The sequence below is a fragment of the Camelina sativa genome, chromosome 5, assembly GCF_030686135.1.
Source record: "Camelina sativa cultivar CO46 ecotype springtype chromosome 5, ASM3068613v1".
NCBI lineage: Eukaryota > Viridiplantae > Streptophyta > Magnoliopsida > Brassicales > Brassicaceae > Camelina > Camelina sativa.
The window spans coordinates 14,964,387-14,987,427 of NC_141884.1; the positions used below are offsets into that span (position 1 = coordinate 14,964,387).

A 23,041-nucleotide genomic window follows, 5' to 3' on the forward strand; every position below is an offset into this window, starting at 1 on the left:
TACTAGGATAACCTAAGTCCCTCAAGAGTCGCGAGCAAACGATTCTGAACACGTCTGAGTCCTATCCCTATCCAGGTTTCCTTCCCGTGGTTCGCGTAAAAACATCTCAATGTCCTACCAACCACATATTCCCTCACTGGAATACCTCATGACCACACAAGGATCATGTACACGCCACAAGGGCCGCCACAAAGGCCAAACAAAATGTCCTAAAGAGGACCGCCACCAAGGCCAAACAAATGTCCTAAAGAGGACCGCCACCAAGGCCAAACAAATGTCCTAAAGAGGACCGCCACCAAGGCACTCTGGCTAAAAAGCCCGCCACAAAGGCCATCTGTCCCGAAGGACCGTCACAAAGACCATATGTCCCGAAGGACCGTCACAAAGACACTCTGGCTAAACAGCCCGCCATAAAGGCCATCTGTCCCGAAGGACCGTCACAAAGACACTCTGGCTAAACAGCCCGCCACAAAGGCCAAACAAATGTCCTAAAAAGGACCGCCACCAAGGCCACACAAATGTCCTAAAGAGGATCGTCACAAAGACACTCTGGCTAAAAAGCCCGTCACAAAGACCACACATTGTCTAAAAAGACCGCCGCACACGGCACACTGACTCAAAAGTCCGCCACTAAGGCCACACACAAGCCCCCTTTAAGGCTCTCCACCGCTAAAATGGACAAATTCTAACTCCCATAAAACTTTCCATATTTAGCACTTTCCATTTTTGGAAACTTTCCACTTTTGGAAACTTCTCCTTCAGAAAACTTTCCTTCACAACCCCGCCTCACGGAAACTTTGTACCCCAACACCACCTCATCTTGTTACTGAGTCGCACAACCAACCACCCCAAGCGACCGAGTAACAAGAGAGATGGGCTGGAATACTCCATTCCCGCTCCAGCCACGGATTACAGATGGGACCAGGCTAAACAAGCTCAAGTCGCGGCTTGCTCCTCATACCACTTCTTGAACCTTGCCTTCATCTTTGCCTCAGGCTCCCAAGTCTGCTCCTCAACACCATCACAGTCCCACAGGACTCTCATCAAAGGAATCTTCTTCTTCCGAAGTTCCTTGATCCTCCTCTCGAGAACCCTCACTGGTCTCGCCTCCAAAGTCATGTTAGGCTGAAGATCCTCAGGAATCTTAGCCAACACCTGCTCACCCTCACGGAGACACTTCCGCAACATAGACACATGGAAAATCTTATGGAATGCACGCATAACCTCAGGTAACTCCAATCTATATGCCACTGGTCCAACCCGCTCAATCACTCTGAATGGACCCATATACCTCGGACTCAACTTAGTCTCTGACAATGACCTGTTCGGACCCCGCAACATGGCCATCTTGAGGTACACTCTGTCTCCTACCTGAAACTCAAGATCTCTCCTCCTCCTATCTGCATAACTCCTCTGCCTATCCTGAGCCTCCTTCATGTTCAGCTTGAGAACCCGAATCTTCTCTGAGGTCTCCTGAACAAAACTAGCACCAAACATGCTCCTCTCCCCCACCTGAGTCCAGCATAATGGTGTACGACATGGCCTCCCATACAAAGCCTCATAAGGAGCCATCTTAATACTCGCCTGATAACTGTTGTTGTAAGCAAACTCTACCAGGTTCAGGTGATCTGCCCAATGGCCACCCCAATCCAAGACACACATCCTCAGCAAATCCTCCAGCGTCTGGATCGTCCTCTCAGACTGTCCATCTGTCTGGGGATGATAAGCTGTACTCATATGCACCTTAGTGCCCATCTCCGCCTGAAATGCCTTCCAGAACACCGAAGTGAACTTAGAATCCCTATCAGACACAATGCTCGCTGACACCCCATGCAATCTGACTATCTCTCTCACATACTTCTTGGCCAAGACCGCTGCTCCATCAGTCTTCTTAATGGCCAGAAAGTGTGCTGACTTAGTCAACCGGTCCACAATGACCCAAATAGCATCAAAAGTCCGTGACACTGGCAATCCTACCACAAAATCCATGGTGATTATATCCCACTTCCACTCAGGAATGGGTAAACTCTTCAGTAACCCGCCAGGAACCTGATGCTCAGCCTTCACTAGCTGACACACATCACACCTCGAAACCCAACTAGCCACATCCTTCTTCATCCCGACCCAATGATAGTACCTCTTGAGGTCACGGTACATCTTAGTCGCTCCTGGATGAATGGATAACTTGCTCGCATGAGCCTCTCTCAGAATCTTCTGTCTCAACTCCTCATCCTTGGGCACACAAACCCGACCGTGCACCAAGATAGTACCATTATCCGAGACCTGATACTCCGAATCCACATCCTTAGAGGCATTCACCAGCCCCAAATCCTTCTCCTGAGCCAACCACATCCTTAGATCTGCTCTATCTACTGCTTCCAAACCCAACGATTCCTGTGAAACAGCACACAAGCTCAACGCACTGATCTCCCCTACCAGAGACTCTATCTCCTGTTCCTGAGCCGAAGCTACCCTCTTCCGACTCAGAGCATCTGCAACCGTGTTAGCCTTACCAGGATGATAGGCTATCTCCAAATCATAATCTGCCACAAGCTCCATCCACCGCCTCTGTCTCAAATTCAGCTCAGGCTGAGTGAATATATACTTCAGGCTCTTATGATCTGTAAACACCTGTACCTTTGCACCATAAAGATAAGATCTCCAAATCTTCAGGGCAAAAACTACAGCACCCATCTCCAAGTCATGAGTAGGATAGTTGCCTTCATGCACCCGCAACTGCCGCGAAGCATAGGCAATCACCTTCTAATGCTGCATCAGAACACACCCCAAACCAACTCTAGATGCATCTGTATAAACCACATAGGGTTCTCCCTGCTCAGGCAAAGCCAACACTGGCGCAGTAGTCAACATCTCCTTCAGGCTTACAAAGCCTTCCTCACACTCTTCTGACCAGACACAAGGAACATCCTTCCCTGTCAACTTAGTCATAGGACGTGCTCTGCTTGCAAACCCCTGCACAAATCTCCTGTAGTAGCCTGCCAGACCAAGGAAACTTCTGATCTCTGTGGCATTCTGCGGTCTAGGCCAATCCCTGATAGCCTGAATCTTCTCTGGATCTACTGAAACCCCCTCAGCAGAAACAATATGACCCAGAAAGCCCATCTCACGCTGCCAAAAACTGCACTTGCTCAACTTAGCAAACAACTTCTACTCCCACAGCTTCTCCAAACTGCCCTCAAATGCACTGCATGCTCTTCATGACTCTTAGAATAAACCAGAATATCGTCGATGAAAATGATGACAGATACATCCAGAAACTCCTGAAACACACTGTTCATCAATCTCATAAACGCTGCTGGCGCGTTAGTCAATCCGAAGGGCATCACCACAAACTCATAGTGCCCATACCTCGTCCTGAAAGCAGTCTTCCTCACATCTGCCTCATCTATTGGTATCTGATGATATCCCGACGCCAGATCTACCTTGGAGAACCAAGTAGCACCCCTCAACTGATCCAACAACTCATCAATCCTTGGGAGAGGGTACTTGTTCTTCACGGTAACCCGGTTGAAACCCCATTAATCTATACTCAAGCGGAGACTTCCGTCCTCCTTTATAACAAACAACACCGGTGCTCTCCACGGTGATACACTAGAACGTATGAATCCCTTGCTCCATAAACCCTCTAGTTACTTCCTTGGCTCAACTAAACAAATACTCAAGTATGCCGACATCAACTCGCCGCCACCTGAATATCAACCCTCTTGTTCCTCCAAAAACCTCTAGTAACTTGCCAGTTAGGGAAACTTCCACAAGTTAGCTTATTCCAAAGATAGCTTTCCGTTTTGCAATTCTCCACAGCAAATCATCAATACGAACGTAATAAAACAAACAAGTACCATACGTTCGCATATTCTGATTCACCGCTTCAAATGCTTTACATGCCGCTAACTCAAACCACTTGACTTATTCCCTCCAACAAGCTTACCAAAACCTTGAATCTAGCAACCCTGTCCATCTCCAATGAACTTCATCCAACATCGTCGTAACGATTAGTTTATCCTGCCATGAAGGCTTCTCGTGAACTTATGTATCTGGCAAACATGCCTTTCCCGGCTCAAATCTGCTGTAACTCCCCTTCCCGGGACTCCGGCACCACCGGCCTCACAATCCTGGCACAACAACCACACATTCATAACCGCTCTGGTTCATAAAACCCTGGCCCATCGGCCAACATAATCCTAAAATCCAAGATTAAACCACCATCACTCTCGAGGTCTACATTTCGTCGTTGTGTTTATACTCACGTTCTATACATTGCTTGCTCCCACCTCTTCCACTCTTAGGTCGCAACCTTCGAGTCATACCGATCTCACTCTCAGACCAGCGTCTTCGAGTTATACCGTCTCACTCTTGGACCACAATCCTCAAGATCTCGGTATCAGGGAAACTACTCATCCCCTCAGGAGAACAACATCCCCTCTGCCACTGTTGGAGCCCTCAGCCCCTCGAGCTATCGGTATTCAGGGGAATCACCATCCCCTCAGGAGCAACAATCTTTAACGACTATAAACATCTCTCGACACAACTACCTCTTGTGTTCTGAGTATAACATTGCAATGTTACACCTGCCCACTCAACTTATAATATCCAACTCGATTAACCACCAAGCAGAAAAAATATATGCTCCAACTGCATATGTCCACCTATCTGCCTCTCTAGGCCCGATACCTCTTGAGAATAATCTCATACCAGTCATCTACAACCGCTCCATCCTCTTAACATAAGGTGGAAAGTCCTCAACATCTGCAGCCCTCGACTGCACCCCGCCACATGCGGCACAACTGGAGCCTACACTGGTACCCCTCTCGGTAACCGCTCCAACAGCACGCCAACAGATCCGCCAAGCGATCATCTCGACCCTGGGCTCCACCTGCTGCAACCCCACACCTGGGTTCCCAGCACCCCCGGCACGCTCACCGGCTAACCCCCTCTGGTCCCTCCTGATACGCTTGCGACCCTCTGACGTACCTCCTCGTGGAACTCTGGACCACACACTCGCTGGCCTCGGGACCCGCCCGACAATGACCACAACCACGTCCCCGTCCACAACCAACAACTCAAACACCTTAACCACTGATCTTCCAAGAACAGAGGCTATCAAGCAGAAAACAAATCAATACCACACAAAGAAACATAACAATAACTCACCGTGGAATCTCATTGAAGGCTCGAAGAGGATGTTCTAGGACTCCATGCCACACACAATTGACTAACTCACATAATCAATCAAGACATGCAATCCCAAAAATCTACAACAGAAACCTAGTGAACCCAAACCTAGAACCGTAAGGGCTCTGATACCAAAATGAAACGACCGACCCTTTTTTTTTTTTATAATAAATAAATAATATATATATATATATATATATATAAAAATAAACTACAGCTAGTGGTCCCATACCCACTAGCCTCCTAACCACATTCACAAACAACAGCGGAATAACATAAATCAATATCCAATAGTAGACCAATAATAACCAATAACATTCCAATATTATAGCAAGGGCAATATTCCAATACCAAACAACAAGAAACATGGAACCAGCAACCTAGCAATGTTTCTAATAACCCAACTCTAGCAACCTAGCAATGCCAGACAACATCCAGTCGAGTCCCTAGAACATCCTCCTCTTCATTGCCTTGATTCCACGTTCACACTTTGCCTTTACCTGCACCGCAAACACAAATTGAGATGCATGAGTATTTGATAAACACTCAGTGAGGCAATCCTCCCATCTACTGGGCTACACACACAAGCAACAATGATTCCAAAGTTCCAAAACAAGCAACAAACAAACACACAAACCAGGAAATCAAACATCGTCTCCCTGGAAGGAAGGTGTCGACCGACACCAGCCTAGTGTCGACTGACACTGGCTAAACGGTGTCGACCGACACTACCCCACAGTGTCGATCGATGCCTGACTTGCTGGTGTCGACCGACACCAAGTGGTGTCGATCGACACTCCCTCTGCAACTGCGAACCGCGCGAAGTCGAGAGTCGAATCTCGCTCCCAATCTCCTCCAAATCGCCCAATACTCAAAACCCAAGCCTTATACCTCCGTAGGAACCTGTATCAACCAATTCCCAGCAAGAAAAACACACAAACAAGCAACAACAAGCAAGAACAAGGGAATCAAAGACTTAGATCAGCCATGGTCATGCACTCACCTCTTTCAAGAAGATTCTGACCAACAAGAACGAATTCCCTCACTCCTAGCAAGCTTCTAACACCTTCCCAGCCTTAGATCTCCCAAGAACAGCAAGGAATCTCTCAATCTCTTCCCAAAAGCTCAAGAACACTCTCTCTTTGTGTTTTCTCTCAAAAACGGCGAATAACCCAAAACAACACGACCCTAGGTCGTTTTCTTCCTCTAAAACTCGATTTTAGGGATTTCCTAAACCAACCACGCAAACCGGACAATTAAAAGTGAACCGACCAAACCGGCCACAATTGGTGTCGATCGATGCCTCACTAGAAGGTGTCGATCGACACCCTTACCAAAATACCAAAAATTGGTTTGCAGGTGTTACACATAGAAATTGAATCATGAGAGGAAAACTGTTTGATTTTTAGTCTAAATTAATAATTTAATATTAATTAATATGGGTGTTTGGTATATTGGTTGAAACACACATATATTTTGTAAAAGAAATAGAAGTTTCGCTTCGCCGTAAGCAAGGTCTTAAAGGAGCAACTTCAAAACTTTCATGTATGATAAGCAAATGAATGATGGAGATCTGGGTGACAAAAAAAAGAAAAGAATGATGGATACCTTGAATTATCGTATCATACATAGGCTCATAGCTAGTGCCAAAAAAAAAAACTCAAAAGAAATACTTAAGACGGTCCAATATGATCGAACACATTGTATGACTTCAAAATAATAAGTTTGTTTATAACTTGAGTAGTAGTTTAATTTATTGTTGAACATTCTAGATTATTCTTATTACTTACATCATGGCGACTAGAAACAAATAAAATTTCAGTTAAAATTTAGTCGAAAAATAATTCTGATTGCTGTATGTAATTTACTGATTACTCTGTATGTAATGTACTGATTACTAACAAATTAAATTAGATATGACTTTTATATTAAAGCTGATTTATTCGCACCTTTTTGGTTTATTTTATAATTGTGAATCTTGAAACTTCCAACCGTATCCTTGTACTATTTTTTTTTTTTTATGCATGTCGTATAACTCGTTCGCATATTAGTTGTCTAAACCAATCGCATTTACCGATAATAAAAACTAAAAAGAAATCTAAAAACTGAAGTTAAAATAATGTAGAAAAATAAAAACTCAACAAACATCGGTTGACGGAAACCAAACTAAACACTTATTAAGGCCAACGAAATAGAGCGGAAGGCTTGGAGCCTAAATGCTTAATCAAGTGGTGTTCACGATGAGCTCCGATTGACTCAGAATTAAAAGTTGACGACTAGGTTTTTGCTGAAGGAAAAGAGAGAAAATAGGGGATTTTTCGCTGCAAACTTCTTGCTACTCTAGCTTAAATCTTGAAGAAGCTTTGTAAAAGCTCTTTTGTCGAACAAAAGTGATTATCTCTATAAGGATTTGTCTCGTAACTCGAAGCTGGAGAACACACATAGAGTGGAGCCAAATGTATAAATAAGTTAGCCGTACGGAAAAACCTTAGATTAGACAATTTTTAGGGTCTGGAGTTTCGTGGAATCTTAATAATAATGTACACCTTAAACCATTTTAAAAATAGTATTTTTAAATTGCAAATTAAGACCATTTTTAAGGATTTTCTTCTTTTAACAATTACATGAATGCAAACTTCAAAATGTGAATAGTAATTTTAAATGGAAATAAAAAAAAAGTGTAAATAAAGGAGGAAGATATCGATGGGACATTGCAAAAATAATCAGGAAACACATACATCATCAATTTCGTATTAAATAAAAATTACACTTTTATTGTAAAAAATGAAATAAATTGTATTGTATTTTCGTATTTGATTCATGAGCTGCCTTGATTCACAGAGATTTTGGTCTGAATAACTTCACCACACGTTTATTTATAGGTTGAACCGGCCTCGCATTGGTATCATAATTCTGCAAATTATTTTTTCCAAACAAATATAAATTTCAAATCTAAAATAGTATAATTGTAAAAGGATTATTATTTAATTAAAACTTACATCGTGAACAGCCACTCGAAGTAGTTTCACTTGGCTTTTCGTTACTGTCCTTACCTAAATATCACAAATATATATAAACGAAACGATATGGTATAATTGCTCACAAACTAAAAGAGAGGAAAAAACGAGTTGAAACACTAGATGAATATATCATTCGTTGTATTTGTACTTGGTAATGATTTTATTAATGGTAGTTTAAGTAAAAAGAAGAAAACAAGAAGATGAATAAACCTTCTTAACGACGGTCCAAATAACATTTTGCGTACAAGGAGGAGTGGTAAGTGATCCAAGATATCTATAAAATTTTCTGCTCCCAATCTGAATATTCCTTGGATCAATCATTTCTACATTTTTCTCTGCCTCATTTTGATCTGTAATCACCGACAATTTCTTTTCCAGCTAACCAAAAAAAAAAAAAAAAAAAATTGGTTACAATAACAATTAGTTATCTAGGAAATTAAATGCTTAATTATCAAAATTCTTGAAATGTATACCGATTCGAGAAAAGAGTCTGGCCTTCCGATTTTGTAGAGCACTGTGACTACAGCCAAGCTTCCGTTAATGTTTTCATGAACCAAGTGAAGCTCAAGAGCAAACCTGTGCCGGCCATTTATGTAAAAGTTGAAAAGGTTTTTAATATATATAATTAGAAAATTATAATAACTATTTTTTTTATCATCCAGAATTAATAATTGTAATAAGAATTGTCAACTAAAGGCTTGATGTGTACTATGTAACTAAGGACAACAATTTTTTTTTTTTAAATAGCATCAACTAGTTTTAATTGCAAAAAGTTTCAATTAAATTCGTGATTTGTACTAAGTACTAACAATGGAAAACAACTCTTCTTTTTGATGCAATCATGAACTTAATTTTGTACATGCTGCATGAATGTTTTTTCCCCTCCTCTGTTGTACATGTGTTTTAAGCATATATATTTGATCTATATTATAGTTTTATTTTTCGTATTTAGTTTAAGTCAAATATATGAGATGTTATTTAGAATGTTTCACACCTTCTTCCATTGATAGTATGTTCAGAGGGCGAATGCCAGTGAAGCTGTAGGAGTTTATATTCAGTTCCATTGATCTTAAAACTTCCTGGCCCTTCTTCTTCTTCTTCAAACCTCAGCTGCAACAAAATAGTTATTATGAGTTTTACTTTGAAACTTATAAATGAGAGATGTGTATATGAATGGGTAATAATTATGATACCATCATATCATGGCCTCTATTTATGAGAGTGGCATTGCAAGGCTTGTAATCTTTAGTAAGCTTTTCGAAATCAGTAACAAGTCTAACTCTTTTGTTCATAAGATCAATTGGAGATTGCAACTCTCCTTTTCCGCACAGTTTCCATTCCGGTTTTAGCTTTCCCCATTTCTCTGGCCCGTTCTCTTTGTTCCGCTCGTAGCTGAACTCCCTTTCATCCTCTATATTCATCCATCCATCATATAATTTAGTTCTCAAAATGCAACAAAATGTAGGAACAAAACAAAAGAACCAAGATCACTTGTGTGGCTTACCAACTTCTCTATAATCTGCTGTAGCACTCAAACACCAAACGGTGGCGACGAAGCTGGTGAGAACTAAGAAGATAAAACATTGGATAGATACCTTATCCATCTTTGGTTTTGAAAGAGGTTTTGAGAGAGAAAGAGGGAGAGGTGATGATTGAATTTTAATTGTTTTGTTGATTGCAACTTGGTTGCAATAGAAGTATATATAGTAGATGATTATAGTGCATTAGGGGATTACATATGTTAAACGTCAGCCTAGTCGTCACATTTTTTCATCTTATACTATTTAAGGTGTTTTTAATGCCGATTGAGACGACATGTTTGACTCTTGTTGAAAACATGTTTTCGTTTCATTTTCACATCATTTTGTTCCCAACTCTCTTTCTTATAGATTTATTTCTTGGATTCGCAAGATTAGTTCACATTCATTGTTTATTCAATTTGTCAAAGACAATTTTTGCATGTACGTACGTATGTCGACGCAAGTTCATAATAAGGCGAAGCATTTACCGGACAAGTATTTTTTAGATGGCAAAAATATGATAGAGAACACATAAATGGCTTTAATTTGTATCTAAAATTCACTTTTAAAGTCCCAAAATTAACATATACATATTATGGAATCTGAAAATGAGTCATATTTTAGCAAAAAAATTAGTAAGAATATAGAAGGATCGGCAAAAAAAACTTTATTTCTGTAACACTACTTATTGTATAGCACTACTTACCCATTCAAACTATTAATTAACATATTTGGTATTACATAACACTACTTATTGTTACAAACTAAATCACTACGTGTACGTTTCATATCGCTTGGTTTGGTTATCACCATCTTTTAATGCGCGACAAAAAAGTCATACGAATGTACATCATATTATTAAATAAAAAGTTATAATTAAATATTTGACTTAGACATTCTATTTGTGTTGGAGAAACACATTTTTTTTTTTTTTGGAGAACCACATAATATCGAAAGCTAAGTAAAACTTAGAAGTAGCACGTTGTCTAAAACCAAAATTTTTAGTTTCATACTGGATTAAAATTTCGGGTTCAAAACTTGGTAACAAAAAGTTCTTTTGGTTGAAAAAAAAAAAGTTCTTTTGGTGTTAAAAAAAAAGTTCTTTTGGTGTAAAAAAAAAAACAAGAAAAGAAAACGTAGAAGTAGTGTTTTGCATGCATTCGATTTCTCAGCGACTCTACTCTATGAAAATACCAGAATAATAAAATCAAATTTGTATTCATTGAATCATTGTTAAGCCAATTTTATCAGCAAATTAAGTTTCACCTATATACAATGAGGTAAAGAGGAGGAAGATTCATTGGTGAATGGGAAAGGAAAGAAGGATTCACGGGTGAATGAATGGGAAATTAAAGGAGCAGTATTGGATATGTCAGCTTACGGCCAAACTGAATCATGAGAGGAAAATTGTTTGGGCTTTAGAGACTAGTAGTAGTCCAAATAATGTATGGTATATTGTTTGGGCTTCGTAAACTGTTTATTGGTTGAAAGTTGAAACACAATACATTTCAAAAAACAGTTTACGAAGAAAATAGAAGTTTCGTAAAACCACTTCCAAATACTAGTACAAGTGAGTTTCTCTCCAGTTGACACCTCAGTTTCTTGTATTGAATCAGAAGCTGACACATCAGTAAAAATAAACCACCAATCAAATTATAACAATAATACAGATAATCAAAATATGCTCTTACGTGGCTTAAAGAACCAAATGTACGCGATAATACTTCTCTCTTTCTCAGGTCACCACCGGAGTTTCTCGACTGCGAAATCGAATGGTTTCGAAGATGGAGATTATGATTTCACGGCAGATCTGCCGGACTATTGCCTCGCTCATACCTTTCAATTTCTCAGCACCGGAGATCGGAAAAGAAGCTTGCTGACTCGAGTCAAGCTTCGTGGTTGTCGCGAGATTACGGATGTAGGTATGGATTCGTTCGCTAGAAACTGTAAAAACTTGAGGAAGCTATCGTGTGCCTCTTCTAATTTCGGTGCCAAGGGATTAAACGCGATGCTTGAGGGGAATTCTTGAATTAGCTGAACCTATTAAGCTGAGTTTGTCTTCTCGCAGATCTGGGATACCGCCGGCCAAGAACGGTATAATCTCTGATCTCTCTCTCTCTCTCCGGAACTCTTTTAGCTACTTCTGAAGTTAGATGACTCGATCCGATGATAGATGATAGTTTAGCTTAGTTGTATGATTGGTACAGAATTTGAAACTTAAGGCGTCATTATCTTTAATGAATTAGTTACCTTGGATGTTTGATATTGTTGAATCTTTTTTCATGTCTTGCTCTCTCTTATAATTTGGCTCAAGTGTTTGCTAAAATGCCCAGTTCTAATGGTATTTTTTTTGTGTGTGTATGTGCTTTAAGGTGGAGTTTTGTTATTAGACCAAGTTACTGCAAAAGAAGAAATTGGGGTGATTAAATCAATGACTCAGGTTTGTTTTTATCTCCTCTTCTCTAAATTCTTGTCTCAGTACGTGAATAGTTGATTTAAAACTTCAAAGTGAATAGTAGAGTAATGTTAAAATAACTTTAGCAGATTTGAAAAATAAAGTTGTAGCTACATATTGTGGTCTTAGAAATTTAAATCCCAAATAAGATTAATAAAAATTAAACATAGTTATACTTAAACTATAAACTATAATTGAAATAATTAATACCATTCATATACTTAAGCAATTTATTATGTTATGTGTTAACACAGGTAATGAAAGGGGATGAAATTCCCACAATAGAAAGTATTCCAAAATGCCTTACAGAAATGGTTGGCAGAACAATGGAATTTCAAATCAAGATTACTGAATACAACATCTGAGCATCTTCTCAAGCTTTCATTGTTACTCGGGTCATGAAAGAAAACATATTTGGAGATTTAGAGGTCATTAACAATCCAACAAAGGTATTTTAGATATCTTACATGTTTAAATTGTCACTATTTAAATGTATTACTGTTCTTTATAGGGAGATGAAACAACCACATATGTCAACGTAACAAAATATGAGGAGATTAAAACAGAGAATGGGAAAAGACCTCCTACGTTTCAAGAAGAGGAAGAGGAGGAAAAGAAATCCAAAAAGAAACGCTCGATCACAACTTAATATGTGATAGTCAAGATATTTACAAAAACATGTGGCAGTTTAAAGTTCTACATCTCTAAGTCGTTGAGATTTTTATTCTACATCTTCAAGTCTTTTACATTTCAATACTACATGTCAAACTCTTTGATTAAAATTCTACATTCTGTTTTAAAATACCATTTCATATGGAAGCCTAATTCATGCAATGATTTTATTTTAATAATATTGTTTTCTGCTCTAATCTACTGTCAATACTGTAGTACATATTAGTTTAATTTCACTAAAAGAAAAAAATAAAAATACAAATAAAAAGAGTTTGTGAAACTAAAAAGAGTTTGTGATTGTAAAAAAAATACTACGACTTGTCTCAAAGTTTTAACAGATTGAAAACAATATATTACTATTACTTCATCAAATTTACAACGACTTTAAATTGGTGTTGAACAGAATCATGATTAGATCGATACTGGACTGGAACAAGGTCTTGAACGTGTGAAGACACTTATTGACTAAGGATTCAGCGAATCAATATCTCGATTCAATTTGGGACATGAATACAAGTTTCACACAGTTTGATTTCCTCCACATCTCTTTCGTCGTGATGATACCTGTCACAGTAACAGTATTAGTAGTATATATTTGTATGTGTGCTCTTCCCAAAAGTAATAAATTATTATTCAAAACTGCAACAATCTTCTATTATATATATCATCATTACACTACTGAAATGAACCACAAAAAAAACAACCTTTGACTCATAAGTCAGTGCAGACAAAAACAAAACACAAAAAAGAACCTGAAAAACAAAACAATATAACAAAAAAAACTACACAACCAAATTAAACAAAAAAAATATAAGCAATCTCGCGGTGTAGCGCGGGTACTATCCTAGTATAATCAAAAGTTCTTAGCAATATTTTAATTACAAATTTTGTATTTTTAAGTTAGGATCGCCAAAAACCATATATTCCGAAGAAACGTCACAAAGGCCACACATCCTGAAGAACCGTATAAACAGGCAACATTAGCTAAAAGCCCGCCACAACGGTCAAACATCCTGAAGGACTGTCTAAACATGCAACATTGGCTAAACAGTCCGCCACAAAGACTACACAATTGGCTAAAGAGTCCGCCACAAAAGTCACAAAAATATATCAAAAGACTGCTGCAAGGCCACACAATGACTCAAAACTCTGCCATGAAGGCCACACATACGCCACCAAGGCCCACAAACACTAAAAATAGACAAATTTTAACTCGTAAAAACTTTCTATTTATGGAACCTTTCCATTTTTAGAAACTACCACAATATTTTCCTTTTCATGCAACGCAAGTCAAATCCAAGAAATTGCTCATCTTATTAATCATTAAATGTCATAATCGTTACAACTCCGACGAAAATACATAATGAGATAAGATATACAATACAAAGCCAAAACCAACAAATTGGGACTATGATAGGGAAGCTCAAGCTCTGACTTGTTTCTCGAACCACTTCTTGAACCTTGCCTTCATCCTCGCCTTTGGCTCTCAAGTCTGCTCCTCAACACCATCACAGTCCCACATGACTCTCATCAATGGAACCATCTTCCGCCAAAGTTCCTTGACTCTCCTCTCGAGAACCCTCACCGGTCTCGCCTCCAAAGTCATGTTGGACTGAAGATCTGCAGGAATCTTAGCCAACAACCCATCATCCTTGTTGAGACACTTCCTCAACATCGACACTTGGAAAACCTCGTGGAACACACGCATAACATCTGACACTCCAACCTATATGAAAGCGGTCCCACCCCCTAAACCACTCTGAACAGACCCATGTACCTTGGACTCAGCTTAGTCTTTGTCAATGATCTGTTCGGACCCCGTAACATGGCCATCTTGAGGTACACTCTATCTGAAACTCAAGATCCTTCCTCCTCTTATCAACATAACTCCTCTGCCGATCATGAGCCTCCTTCATGTTTAACTTCAGAACCCAAATCTTTTCTGATGTCTCCTAAACAAAATCTGCACCATATATGCTCATCTCCCCCCACCTAAATCTAGCATAACGGAGTACAACATGGCCACCCATACAACGCCTCATAAGGAGCCATCCCGATACTCGCCTGGTAGGTGTTGTTGTAAGAAAACTCTACCAAGCTCAGATGATCCGCCCAGTAACCACCCCAATCAAGCACACACATCCTCAGCAAATCTTCCAAAATCTGAATCGTCCTCTCTCACTGTCCATCAGTTTGAGGATGGTAGCATGTACTAATACGCACCTTAGTGTCCATCTCTGCCTGAAACGCTCTCCAAAATACTGAAGTGAACATGGAATCTCTGTCATACATGATACTTGCACGGTGTCGCATGCACACCATGCAATCTGACTATCTCTTTCACATACTTCTTAGCCAAAACCGCCGCTCCATCAGTTTCCTTAATGGCCAGAAAATGTGTTAACTTAGCCAACCGGTCCCCAATGACCCAAGTCGCATCAAAAGTCTGAGATAATGGCAATCCTATCACAAAATCCATCGTGATTATGTCCTACTCCCACTATGGAATGGGTTAACTCTGCAACAAGCCACTCGGAACATGATGCTCAGCCTTTACTAGTTGGCAGATATCACACCCTGCGATCCAACTAGCTGCATCCTTCTTCATCCCGACCCAATGATAATACCGTATGAGACCACGATACATCTTAGTCGCTCCTAGATGAATAGAGAACATGCTCGCATCAGCCTCTTTTAGAATCTCTCGCCTCAACTCCTCATCCTTGAGCACACATATATGACCGTGCAAAAAATGGTACCATTGGCGGAGACCTGATACTTTGAACTGACATCCCTAGAGGTATTCAACAGCCCCTCATCCTTCTTCTGAGCTAAGCGAACTCTACTCAGAAGATCTGCATGATCACCCGCCTCCAAACCCAAAGGCTCCAGTGAAATAGCACACAACCTCAATACACTGATTTCACCCACCAAAGACTCAATATCCTGCTCCCGAGCCAAAGCCACCTACATCCGACTCAACGCATCTGCCACCAGGATGGTAAGCTATCTCCAGATCATATATTTCAAGCTCTTATGATCTATAAACACTTACACCTTCCCGCCATAAAGATAAGAACTCCAAATTTTTAGGGTAAAAATCACAGCAGCCATCTCAAAGTTATGAGTAGGATAGTTGTCTTCATGCTTCCGCAACTGTCATGAAGCGTAGGCAATAACCTTCCCATGTTGCATCAACACACATTCTGAGCCAACTCTGAAAACAATATAAATCACATAAGGCTCACTCTGCTCTGGCAATACCAACACTAGCATAGTAGTCAATATCTCCTTCAGACTTGTGAAACCCTACTCACACTCTGATGATCACATAAAAAGAATATCATACCCTGTCAACCTAGTGCAAACCTTACTTTACTATTGCAGATGGAGAGATCTAAGAACCTACATTCGAACATTGAGATATAAGCATCAATGATAGATAAAAATAATGTAAAATTGTAGCAGACTCGTTGAGTAAAAGCATTACATAAAGATTCAAGTGGGGAAGTATATATAACTTGGAATCTGAATCCAACGTTTGTAGGTGATTTTTCTTTTCTTTTTTTTCCATCCGGAGTGTTTGAATTTGCCCATAATGCAACCGATAATCCAACGTTTACATTATCGGCTGAATTTGAATTCGTGTTCTAATCAGCACTATTTCATAACGTGAGACACTCTATAAACTTATAATAACAAAGGTAAGAGAATTTCCTAATTAAAATCCCAATAAGAGGAAAATTGATAGAGTTGACCTTCTTTTATATAATAGATAATATTAGATCATATACATATGTCTTACGGTTACCATTCAACTTGTGTTCAATCTATTTTGTTTCACTTTATTTGCACTAACCATATTCATTTTATTAATGTTTTAGTCCAATCAACTTTCTTTGCACCGTCCAATCCATTTAAATCTTTAAGTGTAATGCAGTGTTAATAGATAACGAAAATTATCCGCACAGTTTTTTTCAACGTTTCCAACGCATCTATTATTCTCAACTGAATCCTCCAACTCATCTATTATTCTCAACTGAATCCTCCAACTCATTTTGCACAAAATACTGCTATTATAAGACAACATATTCTCTTCTAATAGTCTATAAATCATTTATGTATGAAATCAATCATCACCCATGTTTAACCCAAAATACAACAATGGTTCTATCATATGATACTATGTAATTATTTGTGAATCTCAGGGGTACAAATGGCAACATATAGTGGTTAGAGAGAACGGGTGGTGCGACATGACTTGCAATGTAAGGGTCTTATATTTTAATTAGGCGTAACGAGTTGGCTTAGAACTGAAAGCAACCTGGTCCATCCCCATAATATTATTATACTATATCTTATATTTGAAATTAATCTATTTAATAAGAAGATTATGACCGTACGGTAAGGAAACGTATACATAGGTGATATATTTATAGTTTTTAGTTTTTGTATAGTAGCTTATTTAAAGAGTGTTAGCGTAAATAAGTCTTGAATTAAACAGAAAAGGTTAAGATAAAATCCTTAATAAAAGAAAAAGTTTATGAAACCTTTAAAGAATTATTTTTCAAAGCCAATAATGGGCCAGAAGATCGAACCTATATACAGAGGTTTGGAGTGAAGCCTATATAAGACCAAACCACGATAGTATGAGACAATGACTGACAAACAAAAAAAGCAACATGAATAAAAAATTTTAGAACATTTACATATAGAATTGATTATAGCCGCAAGCTAGTATCTTTTAGGAGTCTTGAATCAAATTCAACCGATAATGTAAGAAGACATGAATAGTGTTCCACCACTACTAGTGGTAGAAGTTGAGTTACACAAGTGTTTTACAATGTAAATATCTGCAAAACGCATCTACACTACACGGTATTTCAAAGCTTAACCACTATATTTATCTAACGAGGTTAAGTAAAGATTTTGACTCTTTAACCCACCAACAAAAACAAGTTTTGCACTCGTGTCCTATTTATCTATTGGACTTGTGTGTATCCGTAAAAGAGCAATAGTATCTACAATTTAAATATTTAGTTAGACGTAAATGACAGCCACTTGTTTTGAATTCAAATGTTCTTTCGTGACTTTTGTTGCTTATACACACATATAAATATATTGACCCAGAAAATACATAGACACATGAATATTAGTGATTTAAAGAATCATGAATGTTGGAATACAGACCACCATCCCACGTCGAAAAATTAGAAAATGAGTTTTTAATATATAAGTTAAGTACAATTTCAATTAGTATGAGCTTTTCTAAAAAGGAACTCAATAAAAAATCTGTGAAGACTGAACTGTTTGAACCTAAAACGGATAATATCATACTAACAAAAATTTAATTTGGGTTTAAAAAGCTTAACAATTGATATCAGAGTCTAGGTCGAAAAATGGACCTAAGGAAGTGGGGATGGACTTTGTATTCAGTGTGGAAGGATCAAAATATAACATGATTAATGTGCCTCAAAAATACTTAAGAAATAAAGGGATACCGGATCATGGGTATCTGGATACATCGAAATATTAGAAAATAAATTTCTAATATATAAACCAATTCTAATTCTAATTAGTATAAGCTTTTTGGGAAGGAATCCGATAAAAAATTTGTGGGGACTAGACTATTTGGGATCAAAACGGACAATTTCATATTAATGGGAACTTGACTTAGATTTAAAAAACTCAATAATGAGAGTGATTAGCAACCACATCGAGCAGAATAGTATCTACCTTAGTCATTGTAGCTCAATTTTCTCACTTATATATAAAATATATTCCTAGCTTGAGAAATAAAGTTAAGATTGAGAAACTAAGATCGTGAGAGGACAATATTAATTTCAATAATGAAAAGTTGGATCATGGATACAACTGCAAAGAATAATTTTTTTTATAAGGGAAGCATTGGAAGCAAGGAGTGAAGCGGTGAGTGAAGCGGTGAGTGAATCTTGTGACTGTTTCTGCTGTCACTGTTTTATCTTTTTCCTTTCTTTAATTATTTGAATTTTTGCTCTTTTTTTTTTTAGTTTTTCTGTTCTGTTGTAATAATTGTAAGTCTGTTATATTTGATTATTTTTTAAATTTTTTAGATAAAAGTGTGAATGTGGTGACCAGAAAAAATAACAACCCAAAACCAAAGAAGAACCTAATCCACGTCTATTAGTTGTGGTGGTGATTCTCCTGCCAAACCCTAGCCGGTCATCACCACGTCCATCTCGTGTCGACTGCCTTTATATTACTCTTTTTTTCTTTTAATCAATTCACATTTATATGATTACGTTTTTGTAACTAATTAACATTGGAAATATGATCTATAAGCGTAATTACAACATGTTGGTTCTGAATTGGGGAGGGGAAGATAGCATTGGCCCTTACTCCTTACATCTTAAAGTCATAAAGGAGACATTATTATCTAGACAAAGTAACAAAATAGTTAGATATTTTATTTGAATTTTTTTCTTTTTAATGAGGTAAATTCTAAGTGGAATCTCAAACAAACTTTATGATCTACAAAAATCAGATATTATTAAAATCTTTTATGGAGCCAACATCTATTTTTAAAATTTTAATAACCAGAACTTCCGGACCTAAATTCAGACTAATTTTCGAAGTAAAATCAGCTAATTTTGTCATTTTAATTTAGACATCTTTAAATGTTGTAAAGGGTTTCATAAATCATAACTTTATCCTTCTCACCTCATGGAGAAGAATCCTTTAGCCACTGAACTACTATTATGTTGGTTTATTAATTAAAGATATTGTATGCCTCTATTTCTCTAGATATCTTACGATTTTTTTGTATTTTTATGTGCTGTGACATATTTTGTTTGAAGTGGTAGAACACCACGATATATAGCGTATGGCTGCGAACGCATAATCTGAAGTAATCGTGGGGGCGAAAGAGGCGTCTACAAGCAATACGAATAGTTTGTTCACATGTTTATATAAAAAATAAAAAATAAACAACGATTTAATTACTTCATTTTGCAATTTCGTTAAAAGAGAAAAAAAAAATAAAAGAAACAAAAAATACCTTAAAAAGAGGGAAAGAAAAGATGCCTTGGAAGTCACTTGCTTTTCGTGAATGAAAGGCAACCATGAGATGAGAGAACACTAACCACTTGCTTACTCAAACTATTCTTACTTCAACAAGTAGATCATCTAACTATCACACAACCCTTTACTTAACTCCCACTATATTCCTCTCCCTCTCCTAGCTCTTTCATTATAACTTGCACATTTCATTTTCCTCTATTTTCTTAAAAAAAATTATAATATTAATATTTGATTCAATTTTTCGAAAAATAATCCCCAATGATCAACAATATAGTAAGTAAGAGAATTCACAAATATTCATCTTTTTATGTAAAACAATTCAACTAGTAATGACAATCTATTAACGCTGGTGTGGCTGAGAACACTATCCCTTGAAACTTTGACTCTCTTAGATCATCTTCTGGTGCTGGTAAATTAAGATCCAACGGTAGATATTTCCTCTGTTGCTCCATCGAACGGCTCATATTGATCTCAGTCTCCTCCTCTGTACTGTTTCTGCTAACTTCAGCGGTAGCGGCAACGGGGCTAACCGTGGTTATGGCTGTCCTGTGCCGCCTCATGTGACCACCGAGCGCTTGCCCGGAAGTGAATTCGGAACCGCAGATCGAACACTCGTGTACTTTGTTTGCCTTGTTGATGATGATGTTACTTGCCTGTGAAGCTAGGGCTGAGCCGGAAACTTTGAAAGGACTGTTTTGACCTTCTTCTGAGGCACTAGACTTGGGCTGCATCAGGGGTGATCTAGTCTTTTCATCAGTCGAAGTCCTAGGCTTCTTGTGGCTCGCTCTGTGTCCACCAAGTGCTTGGAACGATGAGAAAGTCCGGTTACATGTTTTACACTCGTACACGTAGAAACTCGAATCCTCCGACGAAATCTTCTGATGAATTTTTCTCGAGTTCTTGAGATCCGGCGATGGAAGAACTGTCCCACGAGCCAACATGATGAGACAAATCGCCATGTCTTCCTCTTCTTGCGTACAATCAGTAGTAGTCACCGGAGACGAAACCGCCGAGTTGTACTCGTCAGAAACCGCTCTTCCTCCGCTCCCACCGGCCGATGAACTTGTGGAGGTGACGGTTGTCGCCGTCGTCACCACAAACGTCGAAGACGATCTCTGTCTCTTCGTACGCTTCCCCTTTATGATTTGCGTCTGATCACTCCCAACTTCATCTTGACCCATCATCATATCCAAAAATAGTATAAAGAAAAAGAAGACTAACCCAATTCAAGAAACCAATCAAGAAACAAACCCAATTCAAGAAAATCTCGAAAACTATTGATGAAAGGAATGAGATGTTTGGTGTTTGTTATGTGGAGTGAACTAACAAGAGAGAAGAGAGAGAGAAGAGAGGCAGTGAAGAAGACGATGGTGGGGCTGCTTATATATATATTTATCGAAAAAGAAAAAAAAAAAAAAAAAAAAAAAAAGAGAGAGGTTATAAGTTTGGTGGTTGTTAATCTTTTTAGTTTACTCCACAAAAGATTTTACACATCGATCCACTTTACATATATTATATTGTTTTTTAGCTAACCAATAACATTTTGACGGTTCACTCTATACCCATTACCTGACACTTCTGCGTTTTCTCTGCCAAATTCCATAACCATAAAATCAAACAAATTTATTCAATGATGAAAAAAAAATATTACTAACATGAGAAAAGAAAAAGATATAGTCTAATATGTCTTTCTTCTTTTCTAGTTTATGTTCTGTTGTATCTACTTTTAATCCATATCTTCGAAATCTGATCTCTACCTAGATCTATGTACTAGAAGTCAACCCTTCATGACGTTTTTTTTTTTTTTTTAAATCGTATTATTATATTAGACAGCTTCTTCTAGTACATACTTTCTAATAACAAACATATTAATATCATTGGTCTGATTAATCAAACTCTTAGATCTTGAATCATTCATCCATATTTGCATAAATTATTAACATAGAATTATTATTATGTCTAGTGTATTAATTTCCGAGTGAAAAAAATGATTCAAGCAAAAGTAGGAGAAATAAAAGGGAAAGTGAAACCCGTGAAGAGTTTACCACTGAATTAGGCAAAGGTTCATTAGTAGTGTTGAGTGGCACTTAGGCCACCAATTCACGTTTTTGTTATTTGTTTTTATTTTCTTTAAGAGTGTGAACATTTCAGTTCTATGGACAAGCAAAGATTTTACTTTCACGCACTTTAGCTCCACGTCATCAGAACGACGCTTTCAATGTAAACCGAAATGGGATAGAACTAAAGATAAAAATGTTCACGACAGCAAATAAAAAGAATATAGTATAAGTATTACATATTATTAATGGTTGTGACGACTTTAGAATACTCCTGTAAGGTTATCAAAGGAAATAATGATTCACAGACATACATGGTTCATAATTAGGAGGCGACATGCAGTGGCCGGTGTTTATAGGATTAGGTGCATTCATCGGTGGCATGTTAGGCTAAAAACAATTGTAAGCATAGTCTTTGTTAATGTGAAGAGACAACACCACGACTTTTAATTATTTTTTCTCTTTTTTTTTTTATATTAACAACTTAATTAACATTTGTTTAGATGTAGAGAGGGTTGAAAGCTAGTGATCAATTGGTTATCTACTTTATCTTAAGACTTGAAACAGTTGCCAGTAAAATGGGCTTATTGAGATGAACAACTTAATTAGAGACCACATTAATAAAATAAAATTAACACTTAGAACAATTTCTCATTTTTTTGTGTCTAGTTGGGATTACATACTTTTGTGTACGGTATGGGTAAGTGACAACTAACTACATGCAGGTCAAATAAATTCCATATTGTATAACACATAAAAAATAATAATGATCTATAGATTTTAGAATAAGTAGTCTATAGAGAGAATTTCAAAATTAATACTTCAGATTGTTAGTCTATAAAATTACAGAACATTAAAATATAATACACATTTTAGAATTAGTAAGTTTACAAAAGATAGTGTATTTTACAATAATGGTTTGTCTCTACGATATAATACAATTACGGAGTATAATATATTTGCGATTTACCTGTAAACAGTTAAACATTTTATTCTTTAGAGTTTCTGAAACTAGTTCTTTACTATTAAGAAGTTTGCATTCTACAAAAATATCTTATTGATAAA

The 23,041-nt window shown here is 37.7% G+C and overlaps 2 protein-coding genes and 1 long non-coding RNA gene across 5 annotated transcripts; 1 reads left to right on the plus strand and 2 right to left on the minus strand.

Moving 5' to 3' along the window:
• Positions 1 to 7,880: 7,880 nt before the first annotated feature.
• On the minus strand, positions 7,881 to 9,895 carry LOC104786901 (alpha carbonic anhydrase 2-like). Its single transcript, XM_010512372.3, has 7 exons — positions 9,718 to 9,895; positions 9,407 to 9,624; positions 9,208 to 9,323; positions 8,687 to 8,789; positions 8,424 to 8,591; positions 8,193 to 8,246; positions 7,881 to 8,106 (listed from the first exon to the last, which is right to left on the minus strand). The coding sequence occupies exons 1-7, from the start codon at positions 9,815 to 9,817 to the stop codon at positions 8,029 to 8,031; spliced, it is 837 nt and encodes a 278-aa protein (XP_010510674.1). The 5' UTR covers positions 9,818 to 9,895; the 3' UTR covers positions 7,881 to 8,028.
• Positions 9,896 to 11,416: 1,521 nt separating this feature from the next.
• Positions 11,417 to 12,995, plus strand: LOC104786902 (uncharacterized). Of its 3 annotated transcripts, none has more exons than XR_767682.3 (4): positions 11,423 to 11,827; positions 12,106 to 12,173; positions 12,443 to 12,616; positions 12,700 to 12,995. It is a non-coding gene; the product is annotated as an uncharacterized LOC104786902 (long non-coding RNA). The 3 variants fall into 3 exon arrangements; XR_015557016.1 differs by having other exon boundaries at positions 11,435 to 11,827; positions 12,443 to 12,637; XR_015557017.1 differs by lacking the exon at positions 12,106 to 12,173 and having other exon boundaries at positions 11,417 to 11,827.
• A 7,122-nt stretch (positions 12,996 to 20,117) lies between these two features.
• On the minus strand, positions 20,118 to 21,406 carry LOC104786903 (zinc finger protein ZAT5). The gene has a single exon (XM_010512374.2). It carries the CDS (start codon positions 21,104 to 21,106, stop codon positions 20,243 to 20,245), a length of 864 nt encoding a protein of 287 aa, XP_010510676.1. The 5' UTR covers positions 21,107 to 21,406; the 3' UTR covers positions 20,118 to 20,242.
• Positions 21,407 to 23,041: the final 1,635 nt, after the last annotated feature.

What these genes read in the sequence shown, in the direction of transcription:
- LOC104786901 (XM_010512372.3), bottom strand. Translation starts at nt 9,817, where the DNA reads ATGGATAAGGTATCTATCCAATGTTTTATCTTCTTAGTTCTCACCAGC. An exon ending in ATAGAGGCCATGATATGATG is followed by an intron (nt 9,324 to 9,406) that starts GTATCATAATTA and finishes ATTTTGTTGCAG; the next exon opens with CTGAGGTTTGAAGAAGAAGA. An exon ending in CATACTATCAATGGAAGAAG is followed by an intron (nt 8,790 to 9,207) that starts GTGTGAAACATT and finishes TGGCCGGCACAG; the next exon opens with GTTTGCTCTTGAGCTTCACT.
- LOC104786903 (XM_010512374.2), bottom strand. Translation starts at nt 21,106, where the DNA reads ATGATGATGGGTCAAGATGAAGTTGGGAGTGATCAGACGCAAATCATA.